This window comes from Pelobates fuscus, chromosome 11, assembly GCF_036172605.1.
Source record: "Pelobates fuscus isolate aPelFus1 chromosome 11, aPelFus1.pri, whole genome shotgun sequence".
NCBI classification, from domain to species: domain Eukaryota; kingdom Metazoa; phylum Chordata; class Amphibia; order Anura; family Pelobatidae; genus Pelobates; species Pelobates fuscus.
This window is the reverse complement of record NC_086327.1, coordinates 33,453,908-33,476,835: the sequence shown is the minus strand read 5'-3', so window position 1 is coordinate 33,476,835 and position 22,928 is coordinate 33,453,908. Positions and strand designations below refer to the sequence as shown.

Genomic DNA, 22,928 nt, shown 5'->3' with positions numbered 1-22,928 from the left:
GCTTCTCCCAGGTTCTGCAAGGTCTTTATATAAATCACATAAATTGGTAGCTTATATGGTAGGTAAAACTGCAAATGTCCTGTCAAAACAGTACTGCAATTTCTTAATCTTTTTTTTTTTTTTTTTTTTTAGTTCTTTTTCTTTAGTTATTTTCAAAGTGCAGAGTTAATTACACATGGCAAACTTGGTGACTGACATAACAGTTGGTATACATGTAAAAGATAGGGTATGCTGTACTTTTTTGTTGTTTTTTTGTAGTAGAAAAGAAAACAAGTGAGAGAACATTATTGTCTAATAAAATATAACAGGACATTTGTGTTGGACCGACAATAATTAGACATGCATATCTAAGGTACCAGAGTCTGGTACAGGCTTAATTGACAGAGATATCACTTTTTTTTAACTAACAGGCATAATACATTGTGGTAGCTTGGTAGTAGTGTGGTAGGGTACAAGCAAGTGGTTGTGCCTCAGATTTTGGAGAGTGTTAGCCTACAGGCAGGTGAGTTGTATATGCCTGAACCGTAGCACCTATAGTTAGGTTTATATTGTACAGGCTAGAGATATGTAGGGAACAGGCTGTAACAGGCCGGCATATAGTCGGCGATATCAGGTGTTCGACTAGTGAGCGCAGAGGCTGACACATAGGTGAATCAGCTGCGGTTCTAAGCTTTGTCGCTATGGTTAACCTATGCTTTAAGGTGATTTGTGTGTATTTGCAAGTTAGGTGAGTTAAGTCACATAGCGCTTCTCATGCGTGTGTTGCGGTGGCTAGAGGCATTGTGGGGATATATCATGGTTAGAAGGATCCTTAACCCCGGAGTCTGGGGGGGGGGGGGGGGGTTTGCTGCAGAAAGCTGACCAGGTGTCTGATCTACAGCATGACATCAAGAAGAAATCGTAAGTGGCATACAACTTAGGCATAAACTTAAATACAACCCAAAAAATAAAATAAAAAAATTTAAAAAAACGCACAAAAGGAGAACAAGGGGGTAGAGAACATTGCATTAGTCAGTGTATCAGCACTCATCAGCTTAAGAATCGGGTGGGTGCATGATGCTGCTTCCCACTGGGGCCGTCTGTCCCAATGGGGTGAATGGTGCTTTGTTGTCCCACCGGTGTGGTGTTTTCGCCTTGGCACCTTCCGTGGCGTGGATACCCAAGGCTTGTAAGAGTTGTGGTGCTTCTGCCGGTGTTGTCAGCCGGTGGTTTTGACCTTCATGTGTGGCAATCAGCATTCGGGGGTGGCCCCATCTATATTGTATGTCCGCTGCTCTCAGTTGTGTTGTGATTACTCTCATGGAAGCCCGCCACTGCAATGTTTGACGACTCAGGTCTTGGAAGAAGTGCAAAATTAGATTCTCGAAAGCATACGGGGTCTTGCCCCTGACAGCACGGAGGAATCCGTCTTTGTCCGAGCGGGATTTAAAGCTCATGATGCATCCCTTGCAGTGTCTGGGGAATTGCTTGGGTGCCCTGGTATGCTGAATAGGCTGTCCTTTGGCCTGTTTGGGCGGTAGGGCAGTGTGCAGCAACCTCTTTATGAGGAGCGGCAATTCGTCTGCCGTCACTGAGTCCGGGATCCCCCTCACCTTTATATTTCTTTGTCTCGCCATGTCTTCGAGCTGCCCCACTCGAGTGTTGAGTTTTGAGCATGTGGATACGAGCTCTTGTGTTTGCTTCGCCGTGGTGTCATGCTGTGCTCTCAAGTCCGGTATTACCTCTTCCATGGCTCACATGTGGCCTGTGAGAGTGTTCAGTTCTGTCTTGAGGCCAGCTAGTTCTGCAGTAAAGAAGGCCTTGAGGTCAGTCACCATTCCTGACAAGTCGTCCTTAGTGGCCAATGGTGGTTCAGATTGCCTTTTTGGAGCGGTTTGTTGCTTCCTGTGGGGTGTCTGTGTCGGCACATCGCTCAGGTAGTATTCCTCTGAAGCAGATAGTGACTCCATCCCCATCGTTTGAAAGGCGTCTGCCATTTTGGGTCTACAGGCCTGGGACAAGAGTTGCCCGATATCTTGGGTGTGTCCCGAGGACGGCCCTCGGGGTTTCCGTGAATGCTTCCCCATGTTGTACTGACTTCCCCTCCGTCTTTCCCCGGCTTGTGGAGGTAGATTTTGAGGGTTCTGAGGTTGTTTTGCCGTAGTGGTGTCGGAGCTCAGGATTCATGCGGCTTGTCTGCTCGATAGCTAGCTCCGCCCTCCCTGCAAATTCTTAATCTTAATGAGGTTTTCTGCATACATATTTTTTTTTACATTCTAACATATTGTTCTTTTCAGGATTAGGCTGATATGGACGACTTACTCATTGTGGTGAATTTAATTTATCTTGATATTTCATAAAAACCTTATTGAATCCATTTTTTTTCATAAATAGTTTACTATCTGTCACAATTCAACAAACTGGCTATGTGTTAGCTCAAGAGTAGCTCTGGAATGAATTTCTGAATAAATGTAATAAGTTAAGAAACACGGGCTGTCAACTTGCTTTTTTTTTTAGGGAACAGGGTCCCTGAGCTGATTGACCAGGATGGACCCCAACCAAGATATGGTCACTTCCATACCCTTATTAAATAGAGAGAGATGTGCAAGTTAATAATATGCTACATCCCAAATGTTAAATAAAGCCCAGGTCATGCATTTTAATATCAATTCTCCTGTATGCACTGGTAAGTTTTACTTACCTGAACCTGTCCATCATGGACACTGCCATCATCTTTCTGCTGGTGTTCTTCTTCAGCTCCTAGTGCTTTATCTGCCAGGAGCCAGTGTCAGTTCTCTAATCTCTCTCATGTGCAAGAGTACAACACTGGTGTTGGCTCCTAGCAGATGAGTGCCTGCAAGGGACATGTTCAGTTAAATAAAACTTGCTTTCCCTGCTTCCTACTAACACCACAATGCAGGATATGCAAAGTCCCCAGTTAATCTGGCAAGAATATATGATATCTAATTCTTCTCTAAAACATTAAAACCCAACTCGTCTTGGTCAAGAGCTGTGCCGCTTTCTATCTTAAATCATTATTATCCACAAATAGATTTGACTGATTGGCGCTCCAAATTCATAAACAATATTGATAGTTTTTACAAACAATGATTCGCTAATGTCATTTGAAAAATGTAAAATTAAATATAATTTGGATGATATTTGTCCCCCCCTGAGATCCTACAAGAGAAATTTGACATCCCCAGTCATGACCACAAATTTGAAAAATGTAAAATTTCAAACCTTGAAAAAATGTATTTATTTTACCCAAATCAAAAATTTATGATCTCCTTATTTTTTTCAGTTCAAGATCCAAAACTAGATTATATTCTAGCCTGGAAAAAAAGATTTGGATCTGAAATGGGACCTGGAGGAATGGCTTGCATTCACATCATCTCTCAAGGGGATCACACAGTGTTCCGACCATATAGAAAATCACTACACAATTATATACCGGTGGCACCTGGCCTTTTCAAGACTTCATAAAATGAACACAAAATATTCAGATAGGTGTTGGAGAAGCTGTGGAGGCTTTGGTACTCTTTCACTTATATGTGGCAATGTGCAAACTTGCACCCATTCTGGCAGGGAATATATTCACTGATTAAAAAGATAGAACCGTCAATTATAACATTCTCTCCAGAAGTGGGTTTATTCAAACATCTCCCTAAGACGTCAAGTAAATTAGAATAGAAGCCCTTTTCTAGTGCTCGATAACAAAAGGTATGAACTGACGTTGCGGCAAACCTCACTTCAAAAACTACATTTGCAGTTTCATTGAGATGCCTGTGAAAATGATATAAGTAAAGAGTTTCTCCTGTAGACAATTCCACGCACCCTGTTATATATTGATTTACAATATGTTTAGACATGCAATTGGTTATATTACTTTCTGTATTCTATTTTGACAGGAACAAATACACTCTTTTATTATTATACATTTGGATAGTACCTGTACCCTCCCTTTTTATTTTTTTTTATTTCTTTCCGATCATAATTTTTTCACCTTCCCTTCTTATTTCTACTCATTTCTATTGTTAAATGTTGATTTCTTTATATACCAAATTAATTTGAAATATGTTTTTTAAAATACTGTTCAATAAAAATAGTTTGAAAAAAGAAAAAAAAAAAAAGAATTATTCTCACGTTCGTAAATAACCTTAAAACAAACAAGTCCTGCGCATCCAGTATAGGTGTGCACACCCAGGTGCTACCACAATTTATTTGAGGACAAAGATAAAGCAGCAAACGTTTCGAGCAGCAGACCTTTCTCCTTAGCATTGCTTTGTCCTCAAATTATGGTATCCTATACTGGATGCGCAGAAATCTTGTTTGTTTTTTGGCTGTACATGCACTGTTGGGACTTCAGTGTGGAGTATCTGCAGCACAGGTCTAATTTTTTCTTTGTTTATATTTTGAATTTTGTATGCATTTTTTTTGCCTCTACCTCACCCTATATATAGTAAATAACCTTGATGCAAAAATGCTCAACTGCTCCTCTTTTAAAGGAATCTTGATGATTCACAAAATATTTATAGCAATGAGGAAGGAGGAGGATGAAATGTTGTGTAGTTACTGCAAGGTTTATCTGTCACTTGTCGAGTATTTGTCTATTTTTACATGTTTTTTGTCACATATACCACATGTCACTTAAATGTCTTTGTGCTACATTTTTTTTTTAGAACTAGTTTGATATATTTTAAGATACTGTAAACCATATCATATAAAAAAATCAACGATGCATCACACATTTTGCATAAATATTATAATATAATTTTTATAATAAAAACTGTGAAAAGACAAGAATTATTTTACCCCTTAACGCTCCCAGGCCGCCATTTACTTACCTGAACCAACGATCCCCGTCCGGGGGTGCTGCCTCACGAGCCATGCAGTCCCCCTGCTTCCTTTCCGGCCCTACAGGGCAATGTGATCACGGCGGACGTTGTTAAGTTAAATAAATCATCTGATTAGCATATTATGCTATATATATTACATGCATAATTTAATTCTTACTGTATTTTGGTATTAATACATTTATTGATACCAAAATATGTTTAGAATTAAATTATTTATCTTATACATGTATAATATGCTTATCAGATGATTTAATTAATTTATTACTTAGTTACATCGTTACATAGTCACATAGCTGAAAAGAGACTTGCGTCAATCAAGTTCAGCCTTTCTCACATTTGTTTCTTGCTGTTGATCCAAAATAAGGCAAAAAAAAAAAACAGTTTGAAGCACTTCCAATTTTACAACAAAATAGGGGGAAAAATCCTTCTTGACCCCAGAATGGCAGTCAGATTTATCCTTGAATCAATCAGCTATTACCCTACATTGAAAAAAATATATCCTTGAATATTCTGTTTTTTGCAAGTATGCATCTAATTTCTGTGTGAACATCTGTATGGTCTCTGATAAAAACACATCTTCAGGCAGAGAATTCCCCATCCTTATTGTTCTTATAGTAAAAAAACTTTTTTTCTTTCCCTTAGACAAAAAATAATGTGTGTGTGTGTGTGTGTATATATATTATACATATATAAAAAATAATATACATACAATAAAAATAGTCATATGTCCAAACATTACACATCCTAGACAACGTACAGATCCACGGCTCTATTTTTGAACTCGATACTGGGTCTCCCAAGGGACTTAATGAAACCGTTTCTTTTCATTCCTTCTTATGAATTCTAGCACCAGCTGAGCTTTTGTTTTATTTTATTTCTTTTCTATTTTTTGCTCTAAATGTGCTTACTATTTATTCACTTTAGGTAGCAACAATATCTAGCTATTATTTTATATATTTGAGTTGTCATTTTATGGTAACAGGCTTATACTATAATCAATTTAAAATTGTATACCCTTTTTTTTGGGTAGCCTTGTCATAATTCTTCATTTTCAGCACCTTTATTTAAGGGTTCTTTCATCAAGGATTGATAAATTCATGCATTTATATTATACTGTAAGCTTTACATGAATTTTGTATTATAGCACTTTTAAATAACTCATTGTAGTCACTTTTTATGTTTATGTATGAGGTTTATTCTGCTACACAAGTCTAATTTATATACTTGGGGTGTTTTTTGTCACTTTTTTACATCACTGTTTGCACTTTATTTGCCAGCACCAGGCACTTTTTTACCCAAAATATGCACTCTATTGGCAGAAATACAATTAGGTATTATCACCCTTAATCATGCACATTGTCACTTTTAATAATGGAGTAGACTCTTTCATCCAGAGATTATTAATAACCTTATTTTATTGCCACATAGTAATTTACTATACATTTCATTACTAACCACTTAGCACTTAATAAGCACTTTTTTCTGTCTCCAGATAATCTGTTTTAATCTTAGAACGAGCAGATGTACATTGCACGCAGTTAATACAGTGATAACTCTATCTCCATAGTGACGCCGTGTGTGCCGCGGCATAATAGCAACAAACGCAATGACGGCACGCCGCAACGTCACGTGGGGGCGGAGCTTCATTGCACATGCGCACTGACCACAGTAGGACGCCGACCTAAGATGCACCTCACCTGGGGGTAAGCTAATTTTCTTAATGAATTTCCTTTATATATTTGCTTATTTAGAGCTTGAACTTTGATTCTGTAAATATATTGATCCTGAAGAAAGTCCCATACAGAGGACTGAAACGTTGATGCTTAATATTTTTAATATGAACAAATAAAGATCAGATTTTTTAATTCCGTGAGTGCTGCCACCTTTTTGGATTTCTGGATAACCGAGCCCTGGCTTAGCACCCAGCGAACAAGGGACCACTGGAGCGTGAGTGCAAGAGATTCTTTATTTTATATATATATATATATATATATATATATATATATATATATATATATATATATATATATACACACACACACGGCGTATGTTTGTACTTTAGGGTGCACACCCTAATGCAATAGGCTGCGCATGCCTATGGTAAATTGTCATGCAGAACTTGAAAAATAACATTTCATTTCTCAAAGTTTTTTTTTTTTTTTAATTATTTTAAATTATGTTTCATATATAAATATTGATATGAAATGAAAGCCCTGTTTCTCCTCAACAAAATTATATATAATAAGTGTGGGTGCACTTAATATGAAAGAGGTGAATTTCGGTTGAACAGACATATAGCGCAAATTCCAGGTTTTGTTTATGTGGCGAAACCGACCTTGCCACGTGTCCTTGGAGGGGGCTGCTTGCCCGCCTCTTGCCTTTGGACTATGGACCCGACTTTATGTGAATGTGTTAACCCAGATAGCTATGCCATGGAGCCTATTCATATAATGAAAGACTATGGGAAAGAATTTAGCTCCATGGCAATTGAACTGTGTGAATAGGATACGAGCGCTATTCGGTAGTTTTGTGTGCTCAGATCCCAGCTATCTGGGGATATGTGAAATGTCTGTGTGTTATGTGTAAAAGGTGACTTCATGTATTTTAAAGTGTTTTACTGTCTTTGTGTCCCCATGTGCATAATGGAGTCTTGTCTGTGTCCTGGGAGGTAATTGGATTACTTCTCCATTGTCTCTAGGAGAGAGGGCTCTGTAAAACCAGTCTGAGCTGGAAAGCCATGCTGGCAGGGGGTTTTAAAAGCTACTTTACTAACTTTTGAACCCCTGGTCTGATTCATGCCATTTTTAATATGTTGTTCCCCTGAATGGATTGATTGTGGATATGTATTTTTATGTGAATGTGATGTATGGTTTTAGAGTTATGAAAGTTGGTTAAAAAGTATGTTTTAAACTGTATGTATAATTGGATTACCTCCCAGGCTAAGGGGAGGGTATCTGTGGGATGTAACCATTGTGTGATTGGTGTAATGTAAATCCCTCCCTTGCATGGGAGAATCCTTTATAAGACAGTGTGTGAATAAATCTTGATTTCCTGCTTAACCCTCAAAGTGAAGTGTCGTCTCATTATTGGGGGAGGATTTATTCTATGCTGTTCCAGTTTGACTGCTAGGAGTGTAAACCTATTCGTATGGTTTCCTATTCAACTGTCTACAGCATTCATATGCTTGAGAGGATTTATACGCTTCTCTCATTCGGTGGTTGTGGTGTCTTCTGCAGTGCATGGAGTCCTCAGGAAACGCTAGGAGCATCCTTTAACGGAGGTACCCAGTCGGGGTGCCAGGCGATCCGTTACAGTTTACCTTTTGCTTTGATCAGAACTTGTCCAATTGACTCCGTCCTAAAGGGGCTCACAGAATTGGCTATGAAAATAATCAAGTCTAGTAAACTGTACTAACTGTTACTAAAATAATTGCAACTAACAGCATTTACCTGCAAATAATATGAAAGTTAGAATTAACGCCCCAACACTGTTACTTATTGTCACATACTTGGTTAGATTTTTTTCCCCTAATATTCTATTCCCTCTTAATTTCTCAAAATTTGTAGAAGAAAACAGTATTATGAGCTCAAACATGTTTTTTATGGTTAATTGTTCGTGAAACTTCAGGTACATAAGTGCTCACTCATGCAAAGCAAGCACAAGAACTAAGTCAAGTTGAAGTATAAAAAGATTACATGGGATCCTTTGTCTTGCAGCCCATCCAAAAATGTCAAAACGGGTGCAAAGAACTAGTGTAACTTTCAGTATTTAACAATAAATATAATACAGCATAAATCCTCCCAGATAGTCTTCTGCTGACTATATATAGTAATTCTGCAGAAAACATTTTTCATGGTCATGTTTGAGAAATATTGTAGGGGTTTTTCTTAGAAATAGCCAGTTCCTGTTTGGTTTACACTCAGTAAACGTCTTTATCTCCAACAGAGAATATACACCATGTCCTGTATTGGAGACAACACTGGTGGGATTCATGTACTAACAGGTAATATTAAATTAATATTGAACACACTGTGTCACTGCCATAGATTCAGAAACACAAATTATGACATTTTTAATTTAGGGTGTTATATTGTGATGCAAGCTATTTCCAATGCGAATAAGATGTTAATAACAACGATACAAACTATAGAAAAGTGTTTTTTGTTTATCAATTTTATTATATGGCTCAGTCAATATATTAGATTCAGCACATTTAAAAGATGATCTTTTAAATTTCAGTTTTATCTGTAGGCTACATTTCTAAAAAAATATGTTCAATCTTGAGCTGGAGGTTTTTTATCGCCATGAAAAGGGTGACTTTGAAATAAGGTAGCTGCTTCTTTTTATTAAAATAAATTAATTATTTTTTATTAAAATATATTAAAAGCGATATCTAGAATTCTGACACCTAAATCATGAACAGTTGTCGATTGTGCAGCAATTTTCTTTTATAAATGATTATGATCCAAACGCAAAATATATACCTTAGACTCGACAAAGTAGCAGATGTGTTTAACTGTTTAACGCAGAATTAAATGACGGTACCAGGGAACTCCAGACATGATAACAAATTCAAAGAGATGCAGAGATGAAGCAGATACAGTGTCTACAGTGTCCCTTTAATGTGTCACATGACTGTGCAATAAAGGGGTGTTGAAAACATGATTTTTACCTATTAAATTAACACGTAGATCAGTTGATATATTTGTGTCCACCTTTCCAACAAAAGCACCAAAACAATGTGAACAGCTGCTTTGGTTTCCTTTGTTACCTATGAACTAAACATAACCAATAAAATATTTTTTTTAAAGATAATATGTTTCTGTATAATAAACAATATACTCTTTATAATACATTCTTTGCAGACTATGGAGTCATTTTACTAAAAGGAAATAAAATTTAATATGGTCAGTGGATAGAAAAGTTCTAGAGCTAATTACTAAAAATGGCTGACTACTGGGCACAACGTAATACTAAATTATCAATGTTTTTTTAGTTCATTGCTGCTGATGACACATTTGAGTAATATTTGGGCTTCGGGTTAATAGATATTCGTTTGGTTTCACAAACAAGATACTTCCTCCTTTTCAACGGACAACATATAACATGTCCCTGAAGCTAAGCAGCTCAGTTCTTGATGCCGAGCATCATGTGCCACTTGCAGGGTATGCTTCTTTCTGGGTTTTTTTCAGTGTAAATGTTGGGTTTACAAGTCTCCAAAAGAAAGCTTAGTGTAAGTGTCATATTATAACAGTAAATACCGAGATATCTTTATTGTGTGCATCAATAAGTGACGTTTCAATAAAATAAAAAAATAAAATAAAATTCATATGTTGTCATCTAGGGATTTTCTCTCCTTGGTTCCATTTGTGAACTATGGCCCAATCTCTTTGTTAGACCATGCACCAGTATAATTGGCTTTCCAACTAGGATATTCCAAGGGCCGCCATAAGGGGGTGACAACCATAAAGGGGCCCGGCAAATCGGCTGGCTCATGCACATAGGGCCACCTGATGGGGCCTATATCTTCAGGGGCCCGGTCAGTGCTGCACCCATGTTATAGCATGACCAGGCCCCTTAAAAAATGTCAGCCGTAACTACTGCTCGGAGGAAGTGGTGTAAATGTCAGCCGTAACTACTGCTAGGAGGAAGTGGTGTAAATGTCAGCCGTAACTACTGCTAGGAGGAAGTAAAATGACACTCTAATTGGCTTAAACCAACCAATCAGAGTGTTGTTAGCCTAATTGCAGGGCAGGGCAAGGCTTTATAAGCCTTTCCCCGCCCTGCAGAGCTCAGTCTTTTTCCCTCAGGTTTTTTATTTTATTTTAAGTTTGACGGGTATCATGTTTTTTTATTTGGCATTTTTGGATGCTGAAAAATGAAGATTTTAGAAGAAAGAAGACATCAAATGGTAAGTTTTCTTTTTCTTTACAGGTTAGTTATTTTATTTCCCCCTCACTATTTTTAGGGTGAGAGCGGTAGGTAGGGGATAGTTTTTTATTTGGGTGGAGGGGTGACTAGGGGACTTCTAGTCACCTTGGAAGGGGCAGGGAAATTTGTCATTTAGGGCCCCCACTTTTGTTTTTATTTTATGTATTTGATATTTTTAATATAGTATTTTTAAAGTATCTTCCAATAAAATTACTATCAACTTTTACCTGTATCCTGCGCTGTGATTCCTGTAGGGGGAATGTCACCCCAAAAATTTGACACCAGGTCTACATACTTTAAAAAGGCTCTAAAAAAGGCGAGCACCTATTTTATTTATTTTTTTAAATAATATTGATTACAATTATTAAAGGTACTGCACCTAGATCCTGTTCCCTCTGCACCTTTTGTTTATTACATATATCGTGGAGAGAGATACACTTATCGTCCTGCAGAAAAGGGATGTGTTGTCTACCTCAAAGACACAGGAACCTGAAAGTTTATAGCCTTATACCCTAAAAAAGGCTCTATAAAATGTGAGTTTATCTCTGTTTATAACCTACATATTCACTTATTTTTCAATTGTATATACAATATTGCACTATTATTTGTATATGTTTTCTGTCTTGCATATGCACTACATAAAACAAGAGCTGTATAGAGGGTAAGTGTTTTATGCACTTCTTCTGAGGAATATTTACCTCATATATTGGTATACACCAACCAGACTGTTCATTTAAGTTTCTTTTTGGTGATTACTATTCTTGTGATGGGGTGTTAGGAGTACCCACAGAGTGTATACAGCAGCTTAAGACATATCTACTATACATAACTACTTAAATAAGCGCAGTTTTTTCCGCACCTTCTTATATATATATATATATATATATATATATATTTCCTGGCCATATCCATGGCAGCACAACATTGGGTAGCTCCTCCCTATCCCCATTGGACAGGAATAATAATTAAGCCGTATAAGTACCACCTCCTGCCCCTCCTTCCCCAGTCTTTTTTTCCTGTCCTATCCCTAGGACATGTCGGTCTTTTCAGACTGCTAAATTTTTTCTTTTATGGCTTACCTGAGGATTGGTTCCTCTGGCCCTTGGGGAGTTCACCCTCTCTCCCCTGGGAAGTCTCCAGTATACGGCCCTGCGCAAAGGTGTCCCCCTGGAGAAAACCCCTTTAGTGACCGGGGGTTTTTTCTCTCCATTTTTTCCAGTGAGGACATGGAAAGGTAAATGGAATGCGACCGGTTTCCGGTTTCCTGGTTCCCACCAGACTCGAGGTAATGTTATTTTATTTTACCTGTTGGTTTTCCTTTCTTTGGAAAGTTTTTCGTTGAGCGTTCTGGGGTTTCCCTGCATGGCTGTCGGGAACCTCCTGTGCGCCCGCGCGGTGTATAGGCGTCTCCTGTGCGCCCGCGCGGCGTGTAGTGCCCGCGCGGCGTGTAGGCGTGTCCTGTGCGCCTGCGCGGCGTGTAGGAGTCTCCTGGGCGCCTGCGCGGTTCCGGGGACTCTGGGACGCATGCGCGGAATTCGCGCGCAAATCTAGCCGTTTCGCGCGTCTTTTCGATCATCTGCGCATGCGCGATGACGTCAGACGCCTTCTTAAAGCGCCAGGCCTCCTTTTTTTTTTTGTTGAGTTTTCTGCTTCCTGGAGAGTTTCTGGCACCGTTGAGTTCTGTGGATTGTTGATTCTTCGTCTTTTTTCTTCTGAAGTAAGTTCTTTTCCTTTCTCTTTGTTTGGTTTCCTGTAGTTTTTCTTCTGGGTTCTAGTTTTCGCTGTTTCATCTATTATTTATAGATGGATTCGCGCTCAGGATCTAGAGAATCAGAATGTTCTCATCATAGTAGGTCACAATCTAAGCGATATAGGTAAGCCATCCAATTTTTGGAATTTATTAATATTTGATATCTAAAAGAGTGGTAATGTACTAATATTCACGTTTGGTGTATTTCAGTGATAAAAGTACAAAGACTTCAGGATCGTCCAAAGGGAAGTCGCCCAAAAGGACGCTGTGTGTATCCTGTGATAACAGAGCCATAGAAGGGAAACGTCTCTGTTCGAATTGTCTCTCAGCAGCCGCTGGACCTTCTCAGTTAACACCAGACTTTAAGCAGCTTATCAAGCATGCAGTTGCCCGGGGCATCAAAGAGGTTGGTAAGACCCACAAGCGACCTAGATATTCTGAGCCGTCAGATTGGTCTCCTGATAACTCGGAGGATGAGTTTATGGACACGGCTTCGCTGAGAGACTTGGCTTTTTCCTCGGAGGAGGATGCTTTGCCTGATCCTGACTTCCTGATACCTGCAGAGGTGGATCATTTGATTGCTCGGGTCAGAGAAACCCTTACTTTGAAAGAGCCCTCGGAGGAGGAACCCTCTACATCTAACCGCTATTTCTCAGATCTTAGAAAGAAGAGAGCGGCTTTCCCTGTGCATACCACTATTAGTGACCTTATTAAAGAAGAATGGTCCAGGTCCGATAGGAGATCCTCTGCAAAAGGGAAATTCTCCAGATTGTATCCGTTTGATCCCAAAGATGCTGAAACATGGGATTTTCCACCCAAGGTTGATGCTGCGGTGGTTAGGCTAGCCAAGCGCACTACCCTGCCAGTGGATGATGCAGGCTCCTTCAGGGATCCAATGGATCGTAAGATGGAATACTGCCTGTCTAAGTCATATGTAGCCTCAGGCACGAGTCTCCACCCTGCCGTTGCTCTCACGTCTGTTTCAAGAGCTATGAAGGTTTGGCTACAGGAGCTGGAAGGGGACATCAAGAGGGGCAGGAGCCGTTCCTCTATTGTTGATGCCCTGAAGGATATGCGTCTAGCGATTGATTTCTCTTCGGAGGCCGCAGTGGATCTGGTGAGAAACCTTGCTAGAAATATGTCCTTCTCGGTTTCCTCCAGGCGGGCGCTCTGGCTCAGATCTTGGGCGGCCGATGCTTCCTCCAAGAATAGTTTGTGTTCTCTGCCATTTCACGGAGACATGTTATTCGGCAAGAATTTGGATGAGTGCATCAAGAGGGCGGCTGAAGGGAATAAAGCCTTTTTACCCCAAGAGAGGAAGTATAAAGGATCCTTTCGCGCCCGGAAAGAGTACCATTCCTTTCGTGACAGTAGGTCCTACAAGCCTGGTAGGGAATACTCCCGATTCCAACCGAGGAGAGGGGCCCCTTCTGGGTACAGAGGAGGCAGGTCTCGCGGGTCGTCTTCCTCTAAGGACCCGAAGAATCTATGACTACGTACAGCCCAAAACCGAAGGTGTCGGGGCTTGTCTTCTCCAATATCTTTCAAGATGGACCATCTCTACAAGCGACGTTTGGGTGCTGGATATTATTCGGAGAGGTTACCTACTAGAATTCTTCAAGCATCCTCCCAAACAATCCTTTCACCTCACAAAATGGCCAGGGGACAGGGAAAAGTGCATGGCTCTACGAAATTTCGTCCATTCCTTGCAGAAGGAGAAGGTCATCGTCCGAGTACCGGCAGGCGAAAGAACTCAAGGATTCTACTCTCACATCTTCTTGACAAGAAAATCCTCAGGGGGTTGGAGACCCATTCTGGATCTGCACAGGCTGAACAAGCATCTGCACGTTCGCAGGTTCAAGATGGAATCTCTGCAGTCCATAATAAAGGTTGTGTCACCCAACCAATGGATGCTGTCTATAGATCTACTGGACGCATACTTTCACATACCCATTGCCCAAATACATCAGAAGTTCCTGAGGTTTGCTGTAGAGGAAGGTCATTTCCAGTTCAGGGCCCTCCCCTTTGGACTGAGCACTGCCCCGAGGACGTTTACAAAAGTCCTGGTTGTTCTCATCGCGGAGCTCAGAAAGCTAAACATCGCTATTTACCATTATCTGGACGACGTTTTAATCTTGGGAAACGACGTGGATTCTGTGACATCCCAGGCTATCACCAGCATTCAGTTTCTGCAAGCCCACGGCTGGAAGATCAACACCAAGAAAAGCCACCTCCACCCGACTCAATCTATGGTTTACTTGGGTGCCCATTTCGACACCCTAAAGGGTACTGTCCAGCTCTCATCAGTGAGAATTCTGAAACTCAGACAGTTATTGAGGAGAATGCTGAATTCCCCGGTTGCCCCTGCAAGGGCGGTAATGAGCCTCCTTGGTTCTATGTCCTCCACAATAGGTCTGACGAGATGGGCTCAGTGGAGGATGAGACCATTCCAGGCCAACTTCCTGAGTCGTTTCTTATCCGGGAACCTGTTCCAGCCCATCAAGCTTCCCCTGAAGGTACGCCATTCTCTGATCTGGTGGCTGAACAGAAAGCACCTAGCCAACGGCTTTCCATTAGGGGATATCGCATGGAGGACCGTGACAACGGACGCCAGCCAGTGGGGTTGGGGCGCTCATTATCTCCACCACTTTGCGCAGGAAGAATGGAATTTCAAGACGAGCAAGGTTCATTCCAATCTGCTGGAACTTCTGGCTGTCCTCAAAGCTTTGAGGCACTTCTCGATCCAGCTCAAGGGTCAATGGGTAAAGATAAGGACGGACAACTCCACCGTGGTATCCTATGTCAATCACCAAGGGGGTACCAGGAGCTGCAAGTTGATGGTACTGATGAATCACCTGATGTGGTGGGTTCAGAGAAACCTGGCGGGCATTGTAGCCGTTCATCTCCCAGGGAAACGGAATCAACTGGCAGATTTCCTCAGCAGATCCAGAATAGATCCGGGGGAATGGTGCCTGGCTCACAGGGTGTTCCGCATGATTGTGGACAAGTGGGGTCTGCCTCAAGTGGACCTTCTGGCCTCTCGGGCCAACAGAAAGGTAGCCCTTTTCTTCACAAAGGAAGAGGACCACCTGGCGTTGGGAAGAGATGCCTTATCAAGCCCCTGGAAGTTCTCAATGGGCTATGCGTTCCCCCCGTTTCCACTAATCCTACCACTCCTGAGGAAGCTGAGATCGGAGCGGGTGTCTCTCATCCTGATTGCGCCTTATTGGCCTCGGAGACCTTGGTTTCCTCTGCTTCTGAGTCTTTCGGTGGAACCTCCTCTCCCACTCCCCAAAGTTGCGGATCTTCTGTTCCAGGGTCCTGTCATTCATCCAGACCCTGTCTCTCTCAACCTTATGGCTTGGAAACTGAAAGGAACCGGCTGTTGAATAGAGGGTTCTCCCAGACCGTGATTGATACTATGCTGAGGGCACGTAAGCATTCCACTTCGGCCACTTATTATAGAGTATGGGAAGTTTTTTCCAACTGGGCCCTTCACAGTGATGTGGATGTCCAAAATCCCTCCTCCTCCCATATTTTGGACTTCTTGCAATCAGGCCTTGAGAAAGGACTGAGCTATAACACTCTCAAGGTACACATTTCAGCCTTGTCCGCCCTGACCAGTCATAGATGGGCGCTGGACTCGGATATCATCAGATTCATCAAGGGTGTCCTTCACTTGAAACCTCCTATTAAACCGTTTGTCCCTTCCTGGAGTCTCCCTCTGGTTCTGGATGCCATGAAGTTGAAACCTTTTGAACCTTTTGATTCAGTTTCCCTACAGGTTCTCTCTATTAAGACTGCCTTGCTGGTGGCCTTAGCCTCTGGCAGGAGAGTTTCTGAGCTCAGTGCTCTGTCCATCAAAGAGCCTTTTACTATCTTCCACAAGGACAGAGTGGTCCTCCGTACTGTTCCAGTGTTTCGACCCAAAGTTACTTCCTCCTTCCACATCAACGAGGATATTGTTCTCCCGTCTCTGAGGTCGGACGCCCATGGAATGGGGAATTCTGCTGACCTGTCCTCTCTGGATCTAGTGAGATGCCTCCGGATGTATATTGATAGGACTTCTGATTGGCGTTCTTCCGACAGTCTCTTCGTTCTTCATAGCGGCTGTAAAAAGGGCTCTCAAGCCCCCAAATCTGCCATTAGCCGATGGATAGTAGCGGCTATCATTCTGGCTTATCAGTCCGCCGGATATCCGGTCCCTGTGGGTCTTAAAGCCCATTCCACGAGGGCTCTCTCATCTTCCTGGGCAGCCGCTGCTAATGTCTCCCCTGAACTCATCTGTAAGGCGGCTACATGGTCTTCCTCTAACACTTTCATTAGGAGCTACCAGATTGATGTTAGAGCAGGGTTGTCTGATCAATTTGCTAAATCAGTCCTGTCTGTATCTAATTCCTGATCTCTGTGTCTGTCACTTGTTGTGGTGTTAATACACTTTGCATTTCTAAAAATTTTTGAGTCTGTGTCTCTTTCCCTCCCTGGTTTTATTGCTTGGGTATTACCCAATGTTGTGCTGCCATGGATATGGCCAGGAAAATGGAAAATTTATTCATACTTACCGTAATTTTCTTTTCCTGGTTATATGCCATGGCAGCACAAGGGTCCCGCCCGGGGATATTGCTGGAAAACGTGACTGGGGAAGGAGGGGCAGGAGGTGGTACTTATACGGCTTAATTATTATTCCTGTCCAATGGGGATAGGGAGGAGCTACCCAATGTTGTGCTGCCATGGCATATAACCAGGAAAAGAAAATTACGGTAAGTATGAATAAATTTTCCATTATATATTTCTATGTTTCCAATTGAACTATTTTGCCTTAGGTTTGAAATTCCCTTTAGATTCCCAACAATTTTCACTTCAGCAAATAAGCCTGACAGTGTTAGAAATAAAATTGTAATATACCTGTTGGTTGAATTCTCAGTGAGAACTCTGGAGATTATGGAATTATAGCCTGCTTGGACCTACGTATTCTGTTACTCTGAACAATAGAGATGTCCCGAACAGTTCACTGGGAACTGTTTGCCGGCGAACATAGCTTGTTCGCGGTCACCGCGGCGGGCGAACATATGCGATGTTCGGTCCGCCCCTATTCGTCATGAAGGTGGGAGGGAGGGTCTGCTGCTGATTGGCTGGAATGTGTCTGCTGACTGTGAGGTACAGGGTCAATGTTTACTCAATGATGACGAATAGGGGGCGGACCGGCGACCGCGAACAAGCTATGTTCGCCGGCGAACAGTTCCCGGCAAACTGTTCGGGACATCTCTACTAAACAATGAATACAACATAACCCAGTTTCTGAGAACCCTTGCACAATAAGGAAATACTGCTAAATAAATGAGGAACTTATGAAGAAAAAAGGGAAAGAGTAGTGAAGAATTAGTAATAAGAGATTAATTGCAAACATTTATTTAGAGAAACATGAGAAAATGGTTAATGGGTGAAGAAACAGGGAGAGAGGATCAGTATAGAAAAGCAAGATGCACAAAAACATTTTTGCTGGGGGGCAGGGCCTGACCGGCATGGCGGACGGTCGCAACTCGTGGGAGCTCCCATCGAACATGCCTACCCAAGCGACTTGCAGGGGCTCCCACCGCACGAGAACCGACCCAAACAGAGTCTTGCCTACCGCAGACGACGGCTGGAGTGTCCCGGCTCGGAAGGAAGGGATGCCGACCGTCGGCAACGGGGCAGAGCGGCTGCGGCCTAGCAGGGGCTACGGGCGGGAGATTCGGCCGGTCTCCCAACCCTTGCCTCTTCTGCCTATAAGACCACGCAGGGTCCTGCTTCCCCCCCACAAGACCGGGGGGGATATCCCGGTCCAACACACATAGCATGGTGTTGTTAGCCTAATTGCAGGGCAGGGCAAGGCTTTATAAGCCTTTCCCCGCCCTGCAGAGCTCAGTCTTTTTCCCTCAGGTTTTTTATTTTATTTTAAGTTTGACGGGTATCATGTTTTTTTATTTGGCATTTTTGGATGCTGAAAAATGAAGATTTTAGAAGAAAGAAGACATCAAATGGTAAGTTTTCTTTTTCTTTACAGGTTAGTTATTTTATTTCCCCCTCACTATTTTTAGGGTGAGAGCGGTAGGTAGGGGATAGTTTTTTATTTGGGTGGAGGGGTGACTAGGGGACTTCTAGTCACCTTGGAAGGGGCAGGGAAATTTGTCATTTAGGGCCCCCACTTTTGTTTTTATTTTATGTATTTGATATTTTTAATATAGTATTTTTAAAGTATCTTCCAATAAAATTACTATCAACTTTTACCTGTATCCTGCGCTGTGATTCCTGTAGGGGGAATGTCACCCCAAAAATTTGACACCAGGTCTACATACTTTAAAAAGGCTCTAAAAAAGGCGAGCACCTATTTTATTTATTTTTTTAAATAATATTGATTACAATTATTAAAGGTACTGCACCTAGATCCTGTTCCCTCTGCACCTTTTGTTTATTACATATATCGTGGAGAGAGATACACTTATCGTCCTGCAGAAAAGGGATGTGTTGTCTACCTCAAAGACACAGGAACCTGAAAGTTTATAGCCTTATACCCTAAAAAAGGCTCTATAAAATGTGAGTTTATCTCTGTTTATAACCTACATATTCACTTATTTTTCAATTGTATATACAATATTGCACTATTATTTGTATATGTTTTCTGTCTTGCATATGCACTACATAAAACAAGAGCTGTATAGAGGGTAAGTGTTTTATGCACTTCTTCTGAGGAATATTTACCTCATATATTGGTATACACCAACCAGACTGTTCATTTAAGTTTCTTTTTGGTGATTACTATTCTTGTGATGGGGTGTTAGGAGTACCCACAGAGTGTATACAGCAGCTTAAGACATATCTACTATACATAACTACTTAAATAAGCGCAGTTTTTTCCGCACCTTCTTATATATATATATATATATATATATATATATTTCCTGGCCATATCCATGGCAGCACAACATTGGGTAGCTCCTCCCTATCCCCATTGGACAGGAATAATAATTAAGCCGTATAAGTACCACCTCCTGCCCCTCCTTCCCCAGTCTTTTTTTCCTGTCCTATCCCTAGGACATGTCGGTCTTTTCAGACTGCTAAATTTTTTCTTTTATGGCTTACCTGAGGATTGGTTCCTCTGGCCCTTGGGGAGTTCACCCTCTCTCCCCTGGGAAGTCTCCAGTATACGGCCCTGCGCAAAGGTGTCCCCCTGGAGAAAACCCCTTTAGTGACCGGGGGTTTTTTCTCTCCATTTTTTCCAGTGAGGACATGGAAAGGTAAATGGAATGCGACCGGTTTCCGGTTTCCTGGTTCCCACCAGACTCGAGGTAATGTTATTTTATTTTACCTGTTGGTTTTCCTTTCTTTGGAAAGTTTTTCGTTGAGCGTTCTGGGGTTTCCCTGCATGGCTGTCGGGAACCTCCTGTGCGCCCGCGCGGTGTATAGGCGTCTCCTGTGCGCCCGCGCGGCGTGTAGTGCCCGCGCGGCGTGTAGGCGTGTCCTGTGCGCCTGCGCGGCGTGTAGGAGTCTCCTGGGCGCCTGCGCGGTTCCGGGGACTCTGGGACGCATGCGCGGAATTCGCGCGCAAATCTAGCCGTTTCGCGCGTCTTTTCGATCATCTGCGCATGCGCGATGACGTCAGACGCCTTCTTAAAGCGCCAGGCCTCCTTTTTTTTTTTGTTGAGTTTTCTGCTTCCTGGAGAGTTTCTGGCACCGTTGAGTTCTGTGGATTGTTGATTCTTCGTCTTTTTTCTTCTGAAGTAAGTTCTTTTCCTTTCTCTTTGTTTGGTTTCCTGTAGTTTTTCTTCTGGGTTCTAGTTTTCGCTGTTTCATCTATTATTTATAGATGGATTCGCGCTCAGGATCTAGAGAATCAGAATGTTCTCATCATAGTAGGTCACAATCTAAGCGATATAGGTAAGCCATCCAATTTTTGGAATTTATTAATATTTGATATCTAAAAGAGTGGTAATGTACTAATATTCACGTTTGGTGTATTTCAGTGATAAAAGTACAAAGACTTCAGGATCGTCCAAAGGGAAGTCGCCCAAAAGGACGCTGTGTGTATCCTGTGATAACAGAGCCATAGAAGGGAAACGTCTCTGTTCGAATTGTCTCTCAGCAGCCGCTGGACCTTCTCAGTTAACACCAGACTTTAAGCAGCTTATCAAGCATGCAGTTGCCCGGGGCATCAAAGAGGTTGGTAAGACCCACAAGCGACCTAGATATTCTGAGCCGTCAGATTGGTCTCCTGATAACTCGGAGGATGAGTTTATGGACACGGCTTCGCTGAGAGACTTGGCTTTTTCCTCGGAGGAGGATGCTTTGCCTGATCCTGACTTCCTGATACCTGCAGAGGTGGATCATTTGATTGCTCGGGTCAGAGAAACCCTTACTTTGAAAGAGCCCTCGGAGGAGGAACCCTCTACATCTAACCGCTATTTCTCAGATCTTAGAAAGAAGAGAGCGGCTTTCCCTGTGCATACCACTATTAGTGACCTTATTAAAGAAGAATGGTCCAGGTCCGATAGGAGATCCTCTGCAAAAGGGAAATTCTCCAGATTGTATCCGTTTGATCCCAAAGATGCTGAAACATGGGATTTTCCACCCAAGGTTGATGCTGCGGTGGTTAGGCTAGCCAAGCGCACTACCCTGCCAGTGGATGATGCAGGCTCCTTCAGGGATCCAATGGATCGTAAGATGGAATACTGCCTGTCTAAGTCATATGTAGCCTCAGGCACGAGTCTCCACCCTGCCGTTGCTCTCACGTCTGTTTCAAGAGCTATGAAGGTTTGGCTACAGGAGCTGGAAGGGGACATCAAGAGGGGCAGGAGCCGTTCCTCTATTGTTGATGCCCTGAAGGATATGCGTCTAGCGATTGATTTCTCTTCGGAGGCCGCAGTGGATCTGGTGAGAAACCTTGCTAGAAATATGTCCTTCTCGGTTTCCTCCAGGCGGGCGCTCTGGCTCAGATCTTGGGCGGCCGATGCTTCCTCCAAGAATAGTTTGTGTTCTCTGCCATTTCACGGAGACATGTTATTCGGCAAGAATTTGGATGAGTGCATCAAGAGGGCGGCTGAAGGGAATAAAGCCTTTTTACCCCAAGAGAGGAAGTATAAAGGATCCTTTCGCGCCCGGAAAGAGTACCATTCCTTTCGTGACAGTAGGTCCTACAAGCCTGGTAGGGAATACTCCCGATTCCAACCGAGGAGAGGGGCCCCTTCTGGGTACAGAGGAGGCAGGTCTCGCGGGTCGTCTTCCTCTAAGGACCCGAAGAATCTATGACTACGTACAGCCCAAAACCGAAGGTGTCGGGGCTTGTCTTCTCCAATATCTTTCAAGATGGACCATCTCTACAAGCGACGTTTGGGTGCTGGATATTATTCGGAGAGGTTACCTACTAGAATTCTTCAAGCATCCTCCCAAACAATCCTTTCACCTCACAAAATGGCCAGGGGACAGGGAAAAGTGCATGGCTCTACGAAATTTCGTCCATTCCTTGCAGAAGGAGAAGGTCATCGTCCGAGTACCGGCAGGCGAAAGAACTCAAGGATTCTACTCTCACATCTTCTTGACAAGAAAATCCTCAGGGGGTTGGAGACCCATTCTGGATCTGCACAGGCTGAACAAGCATCTGCACGTTCGCAGGTTCAAGATGGAATCTCTGCAGTCCATAATAAAGGTTGTGTCACCCAACCAATGGATGCTGTCTATAGATCTACTGGACGCATACTTTCACATACCCATTGCCCAAATACATCAGAAGTTCCTGAGGTTTGCTGTAGAGGAAGGTCATTTCCAGTTCAGGGCCCTCCCCTTTGGACTGAGCACTGCCCCGAGGACGTTTACAAAAGTCCTGGTTGTTCTCATCGCGGAGCTCAGAAAGCTAAACATCGCTATTTACCATTATCTGGACGACGTTTTAATCTTGGGAAACGACGTGGATTCTGTGACATCCCAGGCTATCACCAGCATTCAGTTTCTGCAAGCCCACGGCTGGAAGATCAACACCAAGAAAAGCCACCTCCACCCGACTCAATCTATGGTTTACTTGGGTGCCCATTTCGACACCCTAAAGGGTACTGTCCAGCTCTCATCAGTGAGAATTCTGAAACTCAGACAGTTATTGAGGAGAATGCTGAATTCCCCGGTTGCCCCTGCAAGGGCGGTAATGAGCCTCCTTGGTTCTATGTCCTCCACAATAGGTCTGACGAGATGGGCTCAGTGGAGGATGAGACCATTCCAGGCCAACTTCCTGAGTCGTTTCTTATCCGGGAACCTGTTCCAGCCCATCAAGCTTCCCCTGAAGGTACGCCATTCTCTGATCTGGTGGCTGAACAGAAAGCACCTAGCCAACGGCTTTCCATTAGGGGATATCGCATGGAGGACCGTGACAACGGACGCCAGCCAGT

General features: G+C 42.5%; 1 protein-coding gene across 1 annotated transcript in view; it reads left to right on the top strand.

Moving 5' to 3' along the window:
* The first annotated feature begins 8,780 nt into the window (after positions 1 to 8,780).
* Positions 8,781 to 22,928, top strand: part of LOC134577543 (carcinoembryonic antigen-related cell adhesion molecule 16-like) — a 344,602-nt gene continuing 330,454 nt past the window's right edge. Inside the window, exon 1 of the mRNA XM_063436324.1 lies at positions 8,781 to 8,841. Within this exon, the coding sequence (XP_063292394.1) occupies positions 8,796 to 8,841 (46 nt within the window). The 5' untranslated portion in view covers positions 8,781 to 8,795. The remainder of the gene's footprint in view (positions 8,842 to 22,928) is intronic.